The sequence below is a fragment of the Meriones unguiculatus genome, chromosome 14 (assembly GCF_030254825.1).
Source record: "Meriones unguiculatus strain TT.TT164.6M chromosome 14, Bangor_MerUng_6.1, whole genome shotgun sequence".
Classification (NCBI taxonomy): Eukaryota; Metazoa; Chordata; class Mammalia; order Rodentia; family Muridae; genus Meriones; species Meriones unguiculatus.
The window spans coordinates 13,729,870-13,743,926 of NC_083361.1; the positions used below are offsets into that span (position 1 = coordinate 13,729,870).

The 14,057-nt window shown below is 51.5% G+C and overlaps 1 protein-coding gene across 1 annotated transcript; it reads left to right on the plus strand.

Moving 5' to 3' along the window:
- The first annotated feature begins 4,157 nt into the window (after positions 1–4,157).
- Positions 4,158–7,634, plus strand: Spn (sialophorin). Its single transcript, XM_021635905.2, has 2 exons — positions 4,158–4,264; positions 4,631–7,634. The coding sequence occupies exon 2, from the start codon at positions 4,680–4,682 to the stop codon at positions 5,889–5,891; it is 1,212 nt and encodes a 403-aa protein (XP_021491580.2). The 5' UTR covers positions 4,158–4,264; positions 4,631–4,679; the 3' UTR covers positions 5,892–7,634.
- Positions 7,635–14,057: the final 6,423 nt, after the last annotated feature.

Genomic DNA, 14,057 nt, shown 5'->3' on the forward strand with positions numbered 1-14,057 from the left:
TTGCCTCGATGATTTTTTTTTTTCTCTCTCTCTCGAGTTAGAGGAACCTTTGTTACCTTTGAACATTTTCCCCCTCTATTCTACACTTTTTATTTAAAAATATTTTACTGTATGCGTATGAATGTTTTGCCTGTATGTATGTATATGTACCATGTGCTGCCTGGTGCCAGAGGTCAGAAGTTCGGATCATAGAACTGGAGTTACAGGTGGTTGTCAGCCACCATGTGAGCGCTGGGAATGGAACCTGGGCCCTCTGCAAGAGCAGCCAGTGTTCTTAGTCTCTGAACTTTCTCACCAGCCCTGTATTTCACTCTTTTATAAAATACAACATTGTAAAAAAAAAATTATGTTAAAGTTATTTTTATAAAATTGTGTGTGTTTCTCAATTTCTCTCTTACCATGGCTGTCATTAAGATAACTGAGGCTCTGTTATATTATTTTAAGAAGCTTCACAGCACAAGAACTAAGCAGTTATCGCTCTATTCTTAGCCCTCTAAGCTATCCTGGCTTCCTCCCACCATAACTCCCAGAAGTACTTGCACTGTATGGCTTCTCTGCTCCAGCTCCTCTCTTTGATCTCTCCTGGACCTCCCCTATTTCTTCCTTTAACTCCTCCTCCCTGGCTGGCAGGAAGTCCAGCCCTATTCTCTCCCTTGCTCAGCAAGTGGCTGTAAGCTGCTTTATTGGCCTATCAGGGGACCATCAACCAGATAAGGCGGGGTAGAGAAATCAGCATTAGAATTACACAATAAAAAAAAAATTACACAATAATCTTATGCCTACAGATTTGTCCTGTGTGTGTGTGTGTGTGTGTGTGTGTGCGTGCGTGCGTGCGTGCACACATGTGTGCTGGTGTGTATGTGTGTACAGAGCTGGCAGACGTTAGAAAAGGGCAGGCATGATGCCATGCGTGAGCAGGCAACTGAAACATGGTCATACTCAAGAGCTGTGAGTGCTCTTCTCCTCTAAGCCCTCTCAAGCCCTATATTCTACAATTTTAAAACACTTTTCCATCTCTCGTTAACGACCGCCAACTCCAAGGTTGGTTGCTTTTCTGTTTGCAGTGACAAAGGAAACACACAGCCTTTTCCCTCCCACCTTCCCTTACCCCCTCCTTCGCTTCCTTCATTCTCTCCCTCCTTTCTTCTTCCCCCTCTCTCCATCTCTTTCTTGTTTGCTCTCTCTGCCCCTCCCTCCACCCCGACCTGCCACTGTCAGAACACTCCCTCCCTCCCCCCATACAGAGTCTCATGTAATCACAGACTGGCCTGAAGTTACTGTGTAGTCAAAAGAGACTTGAACTCTTGATTCGCTAGCCTCTCCCTCCCAGGGGGAGGATTTTAGCACTCCATCATCCTGGGTCCTCCTAATTAAAACAACCGTACATGGCTGGAGGCCATTCTTCTGGAGGACCTAGGTTTAATCCCCAGATGGTAGGTTCCCAACATTTATAGTTGCAGAGGCGTCTGATGCCCCCTTCTGGCCTCCTCGAGCACACAGTGCACACGCGTGCGCGCGCACACACACACACACGCCAGCAAGACACCCATACTTACTCAAAGAATAAAACAACATAAAACCTAATAATCACAGGAAAATAATCAGTGTGTGGTGGCTGGAGATGCAGCTGAGCTGGCTGAGTTCTTGTCTAGCGAGCAAGAAGTCCAGAGTAACACCCCCAGCACCACAGAAACTGGGGTAGCTGACACACCTCCCAAAATGCCAGAGGCAAAGGCAGTAGAACCAGGTCATCTTCGGGCACGTACTGAGCATTACACAAACCTAAACGAACAACCGACCCAAAATACAAAAATAAAAATACGAAAGAAGAGGGGGAAAAAATCAAGACCATTTGCTGAGTTTTGTTTTAATCAGGAAACTTTGGAAATGATGTAAATGATGCGAATGTTCATCCAGAGCGATGCTGTGAACTGTCAGACCGCTATGCAGGCAGATATGAAACATATCCCGTATCCTGTATGCATGTTCTCTGAAATGACACTCGGTAACAGCGTGCAATGGACCATACGATCTGCACACACAGCCGCGATGGAAGGCGTTTTATCTGCCGGTGAATGTGAAGCTGTTTTTGCTGTTGTTTTATTGAGACAGGGTCTCTCTGTAGCCCTGGCTGCCCTGGAACTCACTCTGTAGACCAGGCTGGCCTTGCCCTCACAGAGATCCACTTGCCTCTGCCTCCCCAGTGCTGGGATTAAAGGTGTGTGCTGCCAGGCCTGGCTTTTTCAGTTTCGTTTTTAAAGTCTTGGCCTCCATAGGACGGAGATCACAGCATGTGCCACTATGCCTGATCCCTGTCTGTGAACTCCACTCTTATTTGAGCCTCTGCTCACGGCTGGGAGTAGCCCTGAGCTTGCTTGCTGGGGATGTCAAGGATGCAAGACCCCTATCTCTGTCCCCAGAGCCATTTCTAGTAGGGCTTCAAAGCGAGAAAGGCGTAAAGAATAAAGGATAAAGGAACCCAGAGTTTGATTAGCCGTGCTATAGATGGGGCACCCCACCCCAAGCCGGGTGGACCCACTGTGTGCAAGATGGAAGCTGGGCCATTTGTGTCTGCCGGTGCTCTCCAGTAAAGCGTTCCATGCAAACGAACACCCGAGCCGCCTGCCGTCCTGTGAGCAATACTCTCCTGCCTCTGACCTGGAGTCTCATGTCAGATTAGCTCATCAGTGAGTAGCTACAGTCCAAGCCAGGCTCTGCCAGGGACCTAGTCCAGTCTTCTTGCTGTTATTATAGAATTTGGGTTTATTGAGAGATTTTAAAAGATAGATTTTTAATTTCTCTTGTTTTTTTTTATTTTTTTTTTTATTTTTAAATTATAGATCTCTAAGCAGTAGGGCTAAGAGAAAGAAAGGCATTCGGAAAGAAAGACGCGCCTGAGAGTGTGGCTGGCTGGGGGGTTCCTCAAAGGAAAGTCGCCCTGTTTTAGATTTTTTAATTTTTACTTTTTTATTGTGCATAGAACTGTTTTTTCAATATAAAAATCAGTTATGATTTTTTTTTAATTTATTTTTTTTAAGAAAGGCTCCCAAACAAACACACACCAGAATAATGCATTTCCCAACTCAAGTCAGGTAACAGAGATTATCCAAAGAAAGAATGCAAAGGACCCCTTATTCAAGGCTGGGGCTAGCAGCTCCGCGGGGAGGACTTTGGCACCAAGACCCTGAGCTCAAGCTGCAGCATTGCAAAATAAAAAAAAAAAAAGGGTCTCACCCCCCTACACCCAGTTCTCACGCAGTTGAATACTTTTGATTAATTTCTTGATAGAGGGCTTTCTAGAAGTTTTCTTTCCCTTTTTTAAATTTACTAATTTTATTACATTGGTGTTCTGCCTTCGTGTGTGTCTGTGGGAGGGTGTCTGATCTCTCTCTCTCTTTAACGCAGGACCCGGTGGCGCATGGAACAAAACAAAAAAACGAAAATCATCTTTCTTTTTTCTTCCTTTCTTTCTTCCGAGACAGGATTTCCCCGTATTGCCTTGGGCTGTCCCGGAACTCACTCTGTAAACCAGGCTGCCTCAAACTCACTGAGGCCCACCTGCCTCCGCCTCCAGGGTACTGCTAGTAAGGCCCTGCGGGCGCCACCATGCCTGTCTGCGCCTGTGGGTACTGGTGCCGGTGGAGGCCAGAAGGGGGCGTCTGATCCCCTGGCTTAGGACTGGATGTGAGCCACCGCGCCGGGGCTGAACCCAGGCTTCTGCGAGGGAAGCCCGTGCTCTGACGTCCATCTCCCCAGCCCTCACAGCTCTCTAAGACCACATCTGCAGTGTTAGCACTAGCCTAAACGGTGGGATACCGGGGCACCCTCAGCTCCCTGTGGTTCTGGCATTACTCAGCAGCCTAAAAAAGCGTCCAGGACCCCGACGGGGAAGGAACGGGTGCTTCCCCTGACCCTGTTATTTCCTGGGAGCGCTTCGACAGGAAATGCACCGCCTCTGGTCCTGGCCTGGTCTCCCAGTCTGTCATCACCCAGCTCTGACCCTTTGCCTTTCCACACTCGGGTGAAAACCTGAGAATTCCCATTCTGGACCCCGAACATCCGCATTCCGCATGCCTCCACCGAACCCCTGGGTCCCCCAAGGCAGCTGTGGGAGTAGGAATGGGTGGGGCAGGATGCAGGGTGGAGTAGGTGGGGCCAGGACCCACTTCCTTTCCCCCTGGGGCTCGCCCTGCCCCAGTCCTGACCAAGCCTCAGGAGGAGCAAGAGGTGTGCGCCCTGGCCCTGTGCCGAATCCATTAAGCTGGTAAGACAGTGTGAGCTGGGTGGGCGGGCGGGTGGGGGTGCTCGGAGGATGAAGGAATGTGCCTGGAGTTTGAAAGGATGAACAGGGCGATGGGCAAAGGGCTGGAACAGAATGAGAGGAGCCCCGGGCTGGAACAGAATGAGAGGAGGGCAGGCCGGGGCTGCTGCTGCAGGCTGAGCTGCCAAGGCCAGGGCGGGGAATCACCATCTGCTCCCTCATCGCCTCTGATAATAGTGGAGGCAAGAATGGAAAAAACCGTTAAACCACAAGTCGGGCTCGGCAGTTGGCAGGGAAGTGGGCAGGAGGAGGGGGCCGGCCAGGTTTCCCTCCCCAACTTGTGTTCCTTCTGCAACTTCCTACATTCAGGGTCCCAACTCCTTCTCCCCTGCCCGCCTGCCCGCCCGTCACTCTGGAGATGGTCCTGCTTCTCCTCCTCCTTGGGGGCATCTGGGTTCAGACTCAGACGGTGAGCCCACAGGTTCCAGAGAACACGATGATTCCCACGACGACGATGCCCGTGACAATGCCCACGACGACGATGCCAAACATACCTGGGACTCATACCAGGGTCCCAAGTACCTCCGAGGCCTCGACTGTCAATGCAACAGTCTCTGTTAGGCCAGTGACGGTGGACCCTACGGAGACGATCAGCACCCCGGGGCAGACCCCAATCCCAGCTTCCTCAACCCCCTTGGGAACTACTGAATTTGCTTCTTTTGGGATTCCGTTGGGTGCCAACGTGAATACTCCCACACCCGAGCCTACAACCTCTCAGGAAGTTTCCGCCAAGACATCGGTGTCGCTTCCAGAACCGTCAGCCATAGCCAGTGACTCACCTGTCACCAAAGCCCATCCTGTGACAGACACCACTGAGACGTTTACCTCTCTAGAAACCACGAAAGGGACCACTGCAGCCCCCGTCACCATGACGACAAGCCCCAAGGCCACCAGTGGACCCTCTGTGGCTACAACAGTAAGCTCCAAGATCACTGGTCCCCCCGTCACCATGGCTACTGGGTCTCAGGGGCCCTCCGCTGAGACTCACGGACTCCCAGCCACCAGAGCCACCAGTTCTGTGGAGAGTTCCAGTGTGGCCGGTAGCACCCCGGTTTCCAAGAGGAAAATATCCATAGTGCCTACGCCAAAGCCCACCGGGACACCTGACCAGGGAGCAAGCGGCATGTTGCTGGTACCCATGCTGGTGGCCTTGCTGGTGGTTTCGTTCCTCGTGCTGCTGCTGCTGCTGTGGCGCCGGCGGCAGAAGCGGAGGACCGGGGCCCTGACCCTGAACAGAGATGGCAAGCGAAACGGGGCGGTGGATGCCTGGGCCGGGCCAGCTCAGGTGTCTGATGAAGAGGCCGCGGCGGCGGCAGCAGCTGCGTCAGGGCCAAGGGGCAGCAAGGGCTCCGGGGCCGTGGAGACGGACGGGTCCGGGCAACGGCCCACACTCACCACTTTCTTCGGCAGACGGAAGTCTCGCCAGGGCTCTGTGGTAATGGAAGAGCTGAAGCCTGCGCCAGGTCCCAACCTAAAGGGGGAGGAAGAGCCGCTGGTGGGCAGTGAGGATGAGGCTGTGGAAACCCCCACTTCCGATGACAAAGCCGGGGCCGCACCTCAATGCTTATGAGCAACAGGTCTTCCCCCGCTCCTTAACCCTGGGTCCTGCTGTCCGCATCCTCACGTTCTGCATTTGTGAACATTTGCATTCATCCATCCGTCCATCCATCCATCCATCCATCCATCCATCCATCCATCCATCCATCCATCCTCTCCCGAACTCTCTCCCACCTCCTCTTCCTCCACGCTCCCTTTTGGAACCAGTTCCCGAATCTCCACGAGGAAAAGCATGGTTGACCCTCAGTTCTTCCAAGGACCCCTCCTCGGGATGCTGGGATCTGTCAAGAGGAATGAAATGACAAACCAGCCAGCTCCCTGGGGTGAAACTTCAGGAGGCACTCGCACCCTCTAGCCCAGTGGGAGCCCCTCTTCGGGACTGCCCCCCAACCTCCATTTGCTTCGGGGCAGGCCTGGAGAGCTGGGCTGGGGCCGTCCAGCTTGCCCTCCGAACTGTGGCCTGAGGGGTCCCCAAAGCGCCCTGACTCTGCGCTGGCTGGTAGCTGCCGAGGGGAGCTTGCCCGAGATTTGTAACTTCCTCTGGGGCAGGGGTGAGGAGACTTTCTGGCTCCGAGCAGCCCCAGAACCTGTGCTGTCCCCTCGGTGTGGTTAGTGTGCAAGTGTGACGATTTAGTGATGGTTGTGAGTGGTCCTGGTGAGTACAGACAGTGGGTGAGAGCAGGGCAGGGGCCGCTGAGCCCCAAAGGGAGGGACACAGGAACTGCTGGGCACACGGGCCCCTTCCTCTTGCTCAGACAGGGTAGGCGCAGCTGAAACCCTAAGTGTGTCAGTAGCTCCCTCAAAGATAGCACACTTGATGGGGACCAAGTATGCCATAACCACGTGTGGGTTCTTCGGCTAAGCGGCCATATCCTTTCCTCAAAGGCTCCCTCACACCAACACACACACACCAACACACACACACACACACACACCATGCACACATGCAAGAAGCAGCGGTCAGCCCAACGCAGGAACTGGGTGGCGCAAAACCACTGCTTTTGATGCTTTCCCCGATGGGCTTTGTTTGTCTGTTTCTCCTTCTGTTCCTTCCCTTTACTAAAGGGAATAAGAGAGCGTTCAGTGAGAATACGGGGCCCCAGGATGAGCCATGGGGGCCGAGGACAGGCCATAATTGTGTTGCTTCTGACCTGGCAGCCTCTCCTAGATCCCAGCCGGGACTGCAGCCCTAGAGGGCACTAGAGGGCACATGATCCAAAGGTGGTTGCTGGAGGAGATTTGCAAGAGGAAGTTGTTGAGTCACAGACCTGTGGTCCTTGAGAACAGACTGACCTACAAAAGGAGATGTGTGAATTCGGCTGTGTGTGGCCTGGGTGGGAGAGGGGAGGGTGGGAGGGAGACAGGCCCAGGTGGGAGCGGGGGAGGGGAGACTGGGAATGCACAGGGACAGCTGCTGTCACACCCCCTCCCCTCGTCTGAGATGGGCGCCCAAGGGCCACACAGAACCCAGCCCCACTGCTTCTTGGGTGCCGTGTGGGCCGGCTGTAGCAACAGATGGCAGAAGGGAGTTGTCATCGTCCCTTGAGGGACACAGCAACTGTTGTGGTATATTTTGTCAAGCTGCGTGCCCCAGTTTCAGTGTAGAGGATAATGTCACCCAACTGAGCGGCCAGGGGCTCTGACTTCCTCTTGTTCCACAGCCACTTCCGGAGCCATCTGGGGGTTTCACGTGCGGGGGGGGGAAGCAAAGAAATGGGGTAGAGATGGTGGATAGCACCCAACAGGATTCCAGCCTGGATAGGGTCAAAATGTTCTGAATGTTCAGTTGAGGGACAGACAAAAATGTCACCAAAAGAAGGAAGATGAGGAAGGTTGACGCTTATCCCAGGGTCCCGGCACGATCTCTCTTCCTCGTGGCTCTTGCGCCTGGCAGGCAGCAGGTGCTCAATGCATATTCACAGGAGTGAATGAATGAACGAATGAGTGAATGAATGAAGAAATGAGGAAAGGGGAAAGATATCTCTAGCATGAGAGCTAGAGGGCGCAAAAGCATGTAAGTGGAGCAGGGGATCATGGTGGCCCTTGAGCAGAGCAGGTGGCCTTCAGCTCAGCAGAGGGAAAGCCGAGGAAACAATGGATAGGGCAAAAGCAAAAACAGAACAAAGTCAGATAAATAAACAAGTCAAGAGGGCAAACGGAAACAGGGAAATGTCGAACGCAGAGGCGGTTTCAACTCCGTCAGTGATGAAACAGTTGTGAGCGGCTCGTGTTGGGGACAGCCTTGCCATGTCTTCAGAGACTGTAATGTCCTCAGCGACATCTGTGCCTGACCCAGGGTGCGAGTGTACGTGTGTATTATTTAATTTGTAATAGTCCAAATGCTCAGTGTATCGTCTTCCAAAAGGGGCGGGGGGGGGGAGAGGACCCTAAGTGTGATTTTCATCTTCCTTTTCTGTGTTTTTCTTGTTTTACACAATAAATGTCTTTACTCTTACAGTTATGGAAAATCTTGGTGAGGGGGCTGGGAAGTGGCTCAGCGGTTAAGAGCACTGGCTGCTCTTTCAGGGGACCCGGGTTCAAGTCCCACCACCTAGGATGGCAGCTCACAACTGTCTGTAACTCTAGTTCTAGGAGATCCAGTGCCCTCTTCTGACCTCCAGGGGCACCAGGGTATGCGTGTGGCACTCACATACACATAAAAATAGATAAACCTTTAAAAATGTACACTGGTGAAACATGATTCTTAGGGAGCCGGGGGTGGGCGGAGGTGTCCCGAGAAGAGCTGTGGAGCTGGTCAGAGCTGGCTCCGAGGTGTCCTCTGGAAGTGTTGGGATGGAGGAGGGGCCTCTGCAGAGAGTGAGTGCCATTCTCCAAGCTACCAGGCAACGAGTCTGGAGGCATCCGCAAACCACGCCCCTGTGCTTGCTTCTCTGGTCCTGAGTCCAGCTGACTGTCTGGACTGTCCCCCCTCCCCTTGGCTTCCTTCTTTCTCTCCAGGTCCCATCACATTTTGCCTGTGTTCCACCGAGATTCTCTTACAGGCCCCATCCCGCCAAAGTTCTGGGGTTTTTTTGTTTTTGTTTGTTTGCTTTCGAGACAGGGTTTCTCTGTGTGTAGCCTTGGCTGTCCTGAACTCCCTGTGTCAACCAGGCTGGCCCCTAATTCAGTGATCTGCCTGCTTCTGCCTCCCAGAGTGCTGGGATTAAAGGTGTGCACCACTGCGCCCAGCTTTTATTTTGTTTTTACTGGTCGTTGTCCTCCTCCTCTTCCTTTTCTGTTTTTTGGATTTTAAGACATGTTGCTGGCATGTCGGACTGGCCTGGAACCCCTGACCTTTCTGCCTCTACCTCTCAAGGGCTGAGATTCCAGGTGTGCGCCGCTGTGTGAGTATGCTGTTTCCTTTGTTTCAGGAAGAAAAGGTTTCTTTTGGATGATGGGTTTCAGCTGTCTCAGAACTTCTCCTATGTCAGCCTTCCATATGTCGGGAGTAGGGGAGTGTTCAGCCATGCCTGGCTAAATTTTTTATTTTATTTTGAACTGGGGTGCAATAATTACGCAGTTTTATGGGGGTGCACAATGCATATTAGTTAAATCGGAGGAATTAACCTGCCATCAACTCAGACATTTACTTGTGGCAAAACAGTCAGAAGCCTTTCTTCTGGTCATTTTGAGACATGAACCGTGAGCAGGCCCTGCTAGCACACGCCTGTCGCTCCTGGACCTTGGGGAATAGTACAGAAGGGTCAGGAGTTGAGGCCATCCTGAGCTACATGAGACCCTGTCTGAAACAGACAAACTGAGCCATAGTCATGCTCATTGGGAGGGTAGGACTCCTCCCTCCTGGCCGTGGTTCTGTGCCTTGAGCATCACTCCCCTCCCAGCATCTGAGAAATTCTACTCTAGACCTCAATGAGATTTACTTTTTACATTCCACATAAAATTGAGACTGTTCTACACACACACACACACACACACACACACACACACACTACTGACACAGTCTCAATTTAGTTGGCTCAGCTGGCCTCAAACTCTTGATCCTCCTGCCTCAGCCTTCCAAGTCCTAGGATCATAGATTGCCTTAGTTGCTGTTCTATTGCTGGGAAGAGACGCTGTGACCAAGGCAGTTTATGAAAGGAGGTATTGAATTGGAGGCTCAATTATAGTTTCAGAGGGTTAGTCCATGGCCATCATGGCAGGGAGCATGGGGGCAGGCAGGCAGGTGTGTGCTAGAGCAGCAGCTGAGGGTTTACATCTTGAGACACAACCATAAAGCAGAGAGAGACAGACAGACAGACATACACACAGAAAGAGAAAGAGAGAGAGTGTACCAACCCGGAGTGGCATGCATGGGCTTTTAAAATCTCAAATCCTTGAAGCTGGAGAGATGGCTCTGAGGTTAAGAGCAATGGTTGTTCTTCCAAAGGTCCTGAGTACAATTCCCAGCAACCACATGGTTGCTCACAACCATCTATAGTAAGATCTGTTATGCAGGCAGAATGTTGTATAAATAATAAATTAATCTTAAAAACAAAACAAAACAACAACAACAGCAAAAAAAACCACCTCAAATCCCTGAGGCTGGAGAGAGATGTCTCAGTGGTTAAGAACATTGGCTGCTTCTCCAGAGGACCCAGGTTCAATTCCCACTCCCCACATGGCAGCTCACAACTGTCTGTAACTCCAATTTCAGGGGATCTGACACCCTCACGCTAATGCACATAGATAGATAGATAGATAAATAGATAGATGCATGCCTCAGAACCCCCTCCCCGTGACACCTCCTCCAACAGGGCCACGCCTCCTAGCCCTTCCCAAACAGTTTTACCAACTGGGATCAAGTATTAAACTATGGAGACTGTTTCATTTGTTTTGTTTTTTGAGGCAGGGTTTCTCTGTGTAGCCTTGGCTGTCCTGGAACTCTCTGTAGACCAGGCTGACCTCGAACTTGGAGAGATCCACCTGCCTCAGCGTCCCCAGGGCTGGGGTTAAAGATGTGCGCCACCACCGTAGGCCATGGGGACCATTCTCATTCAAACCGCCCCCAAGCGCTGCCACCGTTCATAGCTCAAGGTCACACATCTGAGCTAACTCTGTTTAATGCAATGTCTTCAGATTCCCTCCATGTTGTCTCCAATGACAAGATTTCGCTCACTAAAATAGTGCTCTAATTACTGAATAGTATTCTCTTGCATACACAACTGAATTTCCATATTTATTCTTCTACGATGAGTACCCAAAACGCAAATAGTTCAAAAGTTAAATAATCGCAGAGCTAGAGAGATGGCTCAGCCACTAAGAGCTCTGGCTGCAGCTGGCCAGGGGGTTGCCACTTGCCTTTAATCCCAGCACCAGGGGAGGCAGAAGCAGACGAATTTCTGAGTTCAAGGCCAGCCTGGTTCACAAATCGAGTTCCAGGACAGTCAGGGCTACACAGAGAAACTCTGTCTTTAAAAAAAAAAAAAGAAGCCTTGGCCATTCTTCCAGGGGACCCAGGTTTATTCCCAGCACTCACATGGTTGGTGGCTCGCAAATCTCTGTAACTCCAATGCCAAGGGATGCAACGCCCTCTTCTGGCCGTAGCAGACACTGCAAGCGTGGATGCGCCGACATAGGCCAAGTATCTACACATTAGAAAACAAAAACCGGGGTTAGGAGACAAGTCCTGGCAGGATGAGAAAGGCCCCAGGCTCACCTCCTGTGAGCTGGCAGGAAGACAGAATGAAGCCTCCTCAAAAAGTTTAATTGCTGCCATCCGACCCAGCAGCCGCACCACGGGTATAAATCCAGAGGAGGAAATGAAACGGCAATTTTGAAGGGACATCTGTGGCAGTCTTCATAACAGCCAAGATCTGAAGGCCACGAAGGAGCTTCTGGAAAGGCCTCTCTGCCTGGGGGAGGAGGAGGAGGGGTTCTCCTGAATTACGGGCCAGCAGGGTAGAGCTCTCCTTCCTGAGCATGGTATAGAACACCCCAAAAGCCGGCTCTGGGCTGACGAGCTGACTCAGTGGGCAAAGGCGCTTGCCGTAAAGCCTGCACTGCCAAATTCATTCCTTCAGACACGATGGTGGGAGGAACCAATCATACTTGAAACAGTTTTTGAGATAGTATCTCACTGTGCAGCTTTGGCTGTTCTGGAACGTGCATTGTAAACCAGGCTGGCCTTAAACTCACTCAGATCCACCCTGAGTCCTGGGATTAAAACCACGTGCCACCATACCCCAGAAGACAGACTCAATTTTTTCAAGTTGTCCTCTGACCTCCACATGGCCAGTCTGGTCTATACAGAGCAAGTTCCAAGACAGCCAGGGCTATACAGAGAAACCCTGTCTCAAACAAACAAACAAGATCATGGCTGTGGGACTTGGAACAGAGCTCTGTGGTCGAGCACTTGCCTAGTGTCTGCAAAGCCCTGGAGAACAAAAGAAAGAGAGGGAGGGGGAAGGAATCAGGATTTCAAATGAGCTTTCTTCTCCTAAGTGGAGATTCCAGAGAGAGAGAAGATCTGGATAGGAGAGGATTTTATGAAATCCCTCATGAGGGGGCTGGAGAGATGGCTCAGAGGTTAAGAGCACTGGCTGCTTGCTCTTCCAAAGGAATTGAGTTCAATTCCCAGCAACCACAGGCTGACTCAGAACCATCTATAATGAGATCTGGCGCCCTCTTCTGGCTTGCAGGCACAAATGCAGACAGAACACTGTATAAATAATAAATAAATAAATCTTAAAAAAAATAAATCTCCCCTGAGAAGAGGCTCTATCTTCCAAATCCGTTGCTACTTCTCTTTGCACTGCCATTTCTGACCCAGACTGTATTTATCCAGTGGGGGTGGGCAAAGCCTTGGAAGGAAGGATAGGTCTCCCTGGGGCAGAGATGGAGGCTCTCTGTCAGCTCTGAAAAACAGCCCAGACTGTGCTTAGACTGTGTGTGGAAGGAGGCAGATCTCTCACTGTTAACAAACAAGAGACGAATATACCACAAGGTTCTGAAACAGCAAAGCGGAAGCAAAATTATGAAAAAAAAAGTCCAACCCTTAATGGGTAATTTAGGGTGAAGGACCCGTACAGGGGTAGACACTTGGGGTGGCCACCTCGTTCTCAACAGTGAGTTACAAGTAGACCCTGTGTCTTCCTCCCTATGGGGTGTGACGCCAAGACAGCCCGGCTGCACCTTGGCCAAGGTCCCAGCGAGAACAGAACCCTTGGCCAAGACAGCCACCTGCCTGCCTTCGTGTTTGGACAGGCTCTGCCTGAAGCCAGCCCACCACCGGCTGTCCCAACAGTACACACACCACAGCTTCTCATCACACTCCCCCTCAGCCTGGGAGATCTGACTCAAATGTCAGTGTCTTAGTGAAACTGTCCTCTGGCCCTGCAAACAGGCCCCCTGACTGCTCCGCCTCCTAGAGCACCTTCCGGGGTGCTGTGAATGACAAGGCTGCATGTTTTTGGGGGGTTTGGCTTGTTGCTTTGTTTTGGGGGACGGTGTCATACTCATGTGGGTGTGTGGTCATCCGCTGGGGAATGACCACATGCCCCTGTCAGCCGCCACGTCCCCAGAGCAGAGTGACCTTCTATCTGTCCTTCAGCATCTATCAGCTGCCTCTGACGGGGCGGCGCGCCTCAGTGATGACATTCCGGCGGGCTCGCTCTTGTGCAGACAACCGAAGCTTTTGTGAGAGGGTACTTGCAGCGGCCACATCATGCCCAGAAGCTGGCATTTCACAGCTCTCTTCCCTCTCTGGCCCTTAAAGTCTTTCTGCCCCCTAGTCCACGATACGTCATGAGCTGTGGGTGGTGGGGGTTGATGCAAACGACCCATCCGGAGCTGAGCACAAATCTAACGGCATATTTATACCTGGAGTTATGCATACCCAGCACGAGTTGAGAATAGCACAAGTCCATGGATATTACCGTAAATATTTAAAAAGTGGTTTGGCAGCATGGCCATTTAACAGAATGACAACAGTAGATTCCACCACAGGGCCTATGATCTTCCTAGTCATGGACTTTGGACCAGGTTTATAGTACCAGGCAGGAAATCCTTCCTTTGGAGCAAGCTTTACATAACAAGTGACTGGCTACCCCCATAACTGCCGTGCCACTATAACATCAGAGGACACTCCTAACCACTGGGCACTGTTATAGCATGTAGAGTAAGACACCGATGTCTTCTCTCTCCCAGAAGTCTGCATGACACCATCAGACATTACGGAGGC

What these genes read in the sequence shown, in the direction of transcription:
- Spn (XM_021635905.2), top strand. Translation starts at nt 4,680, where the DNA reads ATGGTCCTGCTTCTCCTCCTCCTTGGGGGCATCTGGGTTCAGACTCAG.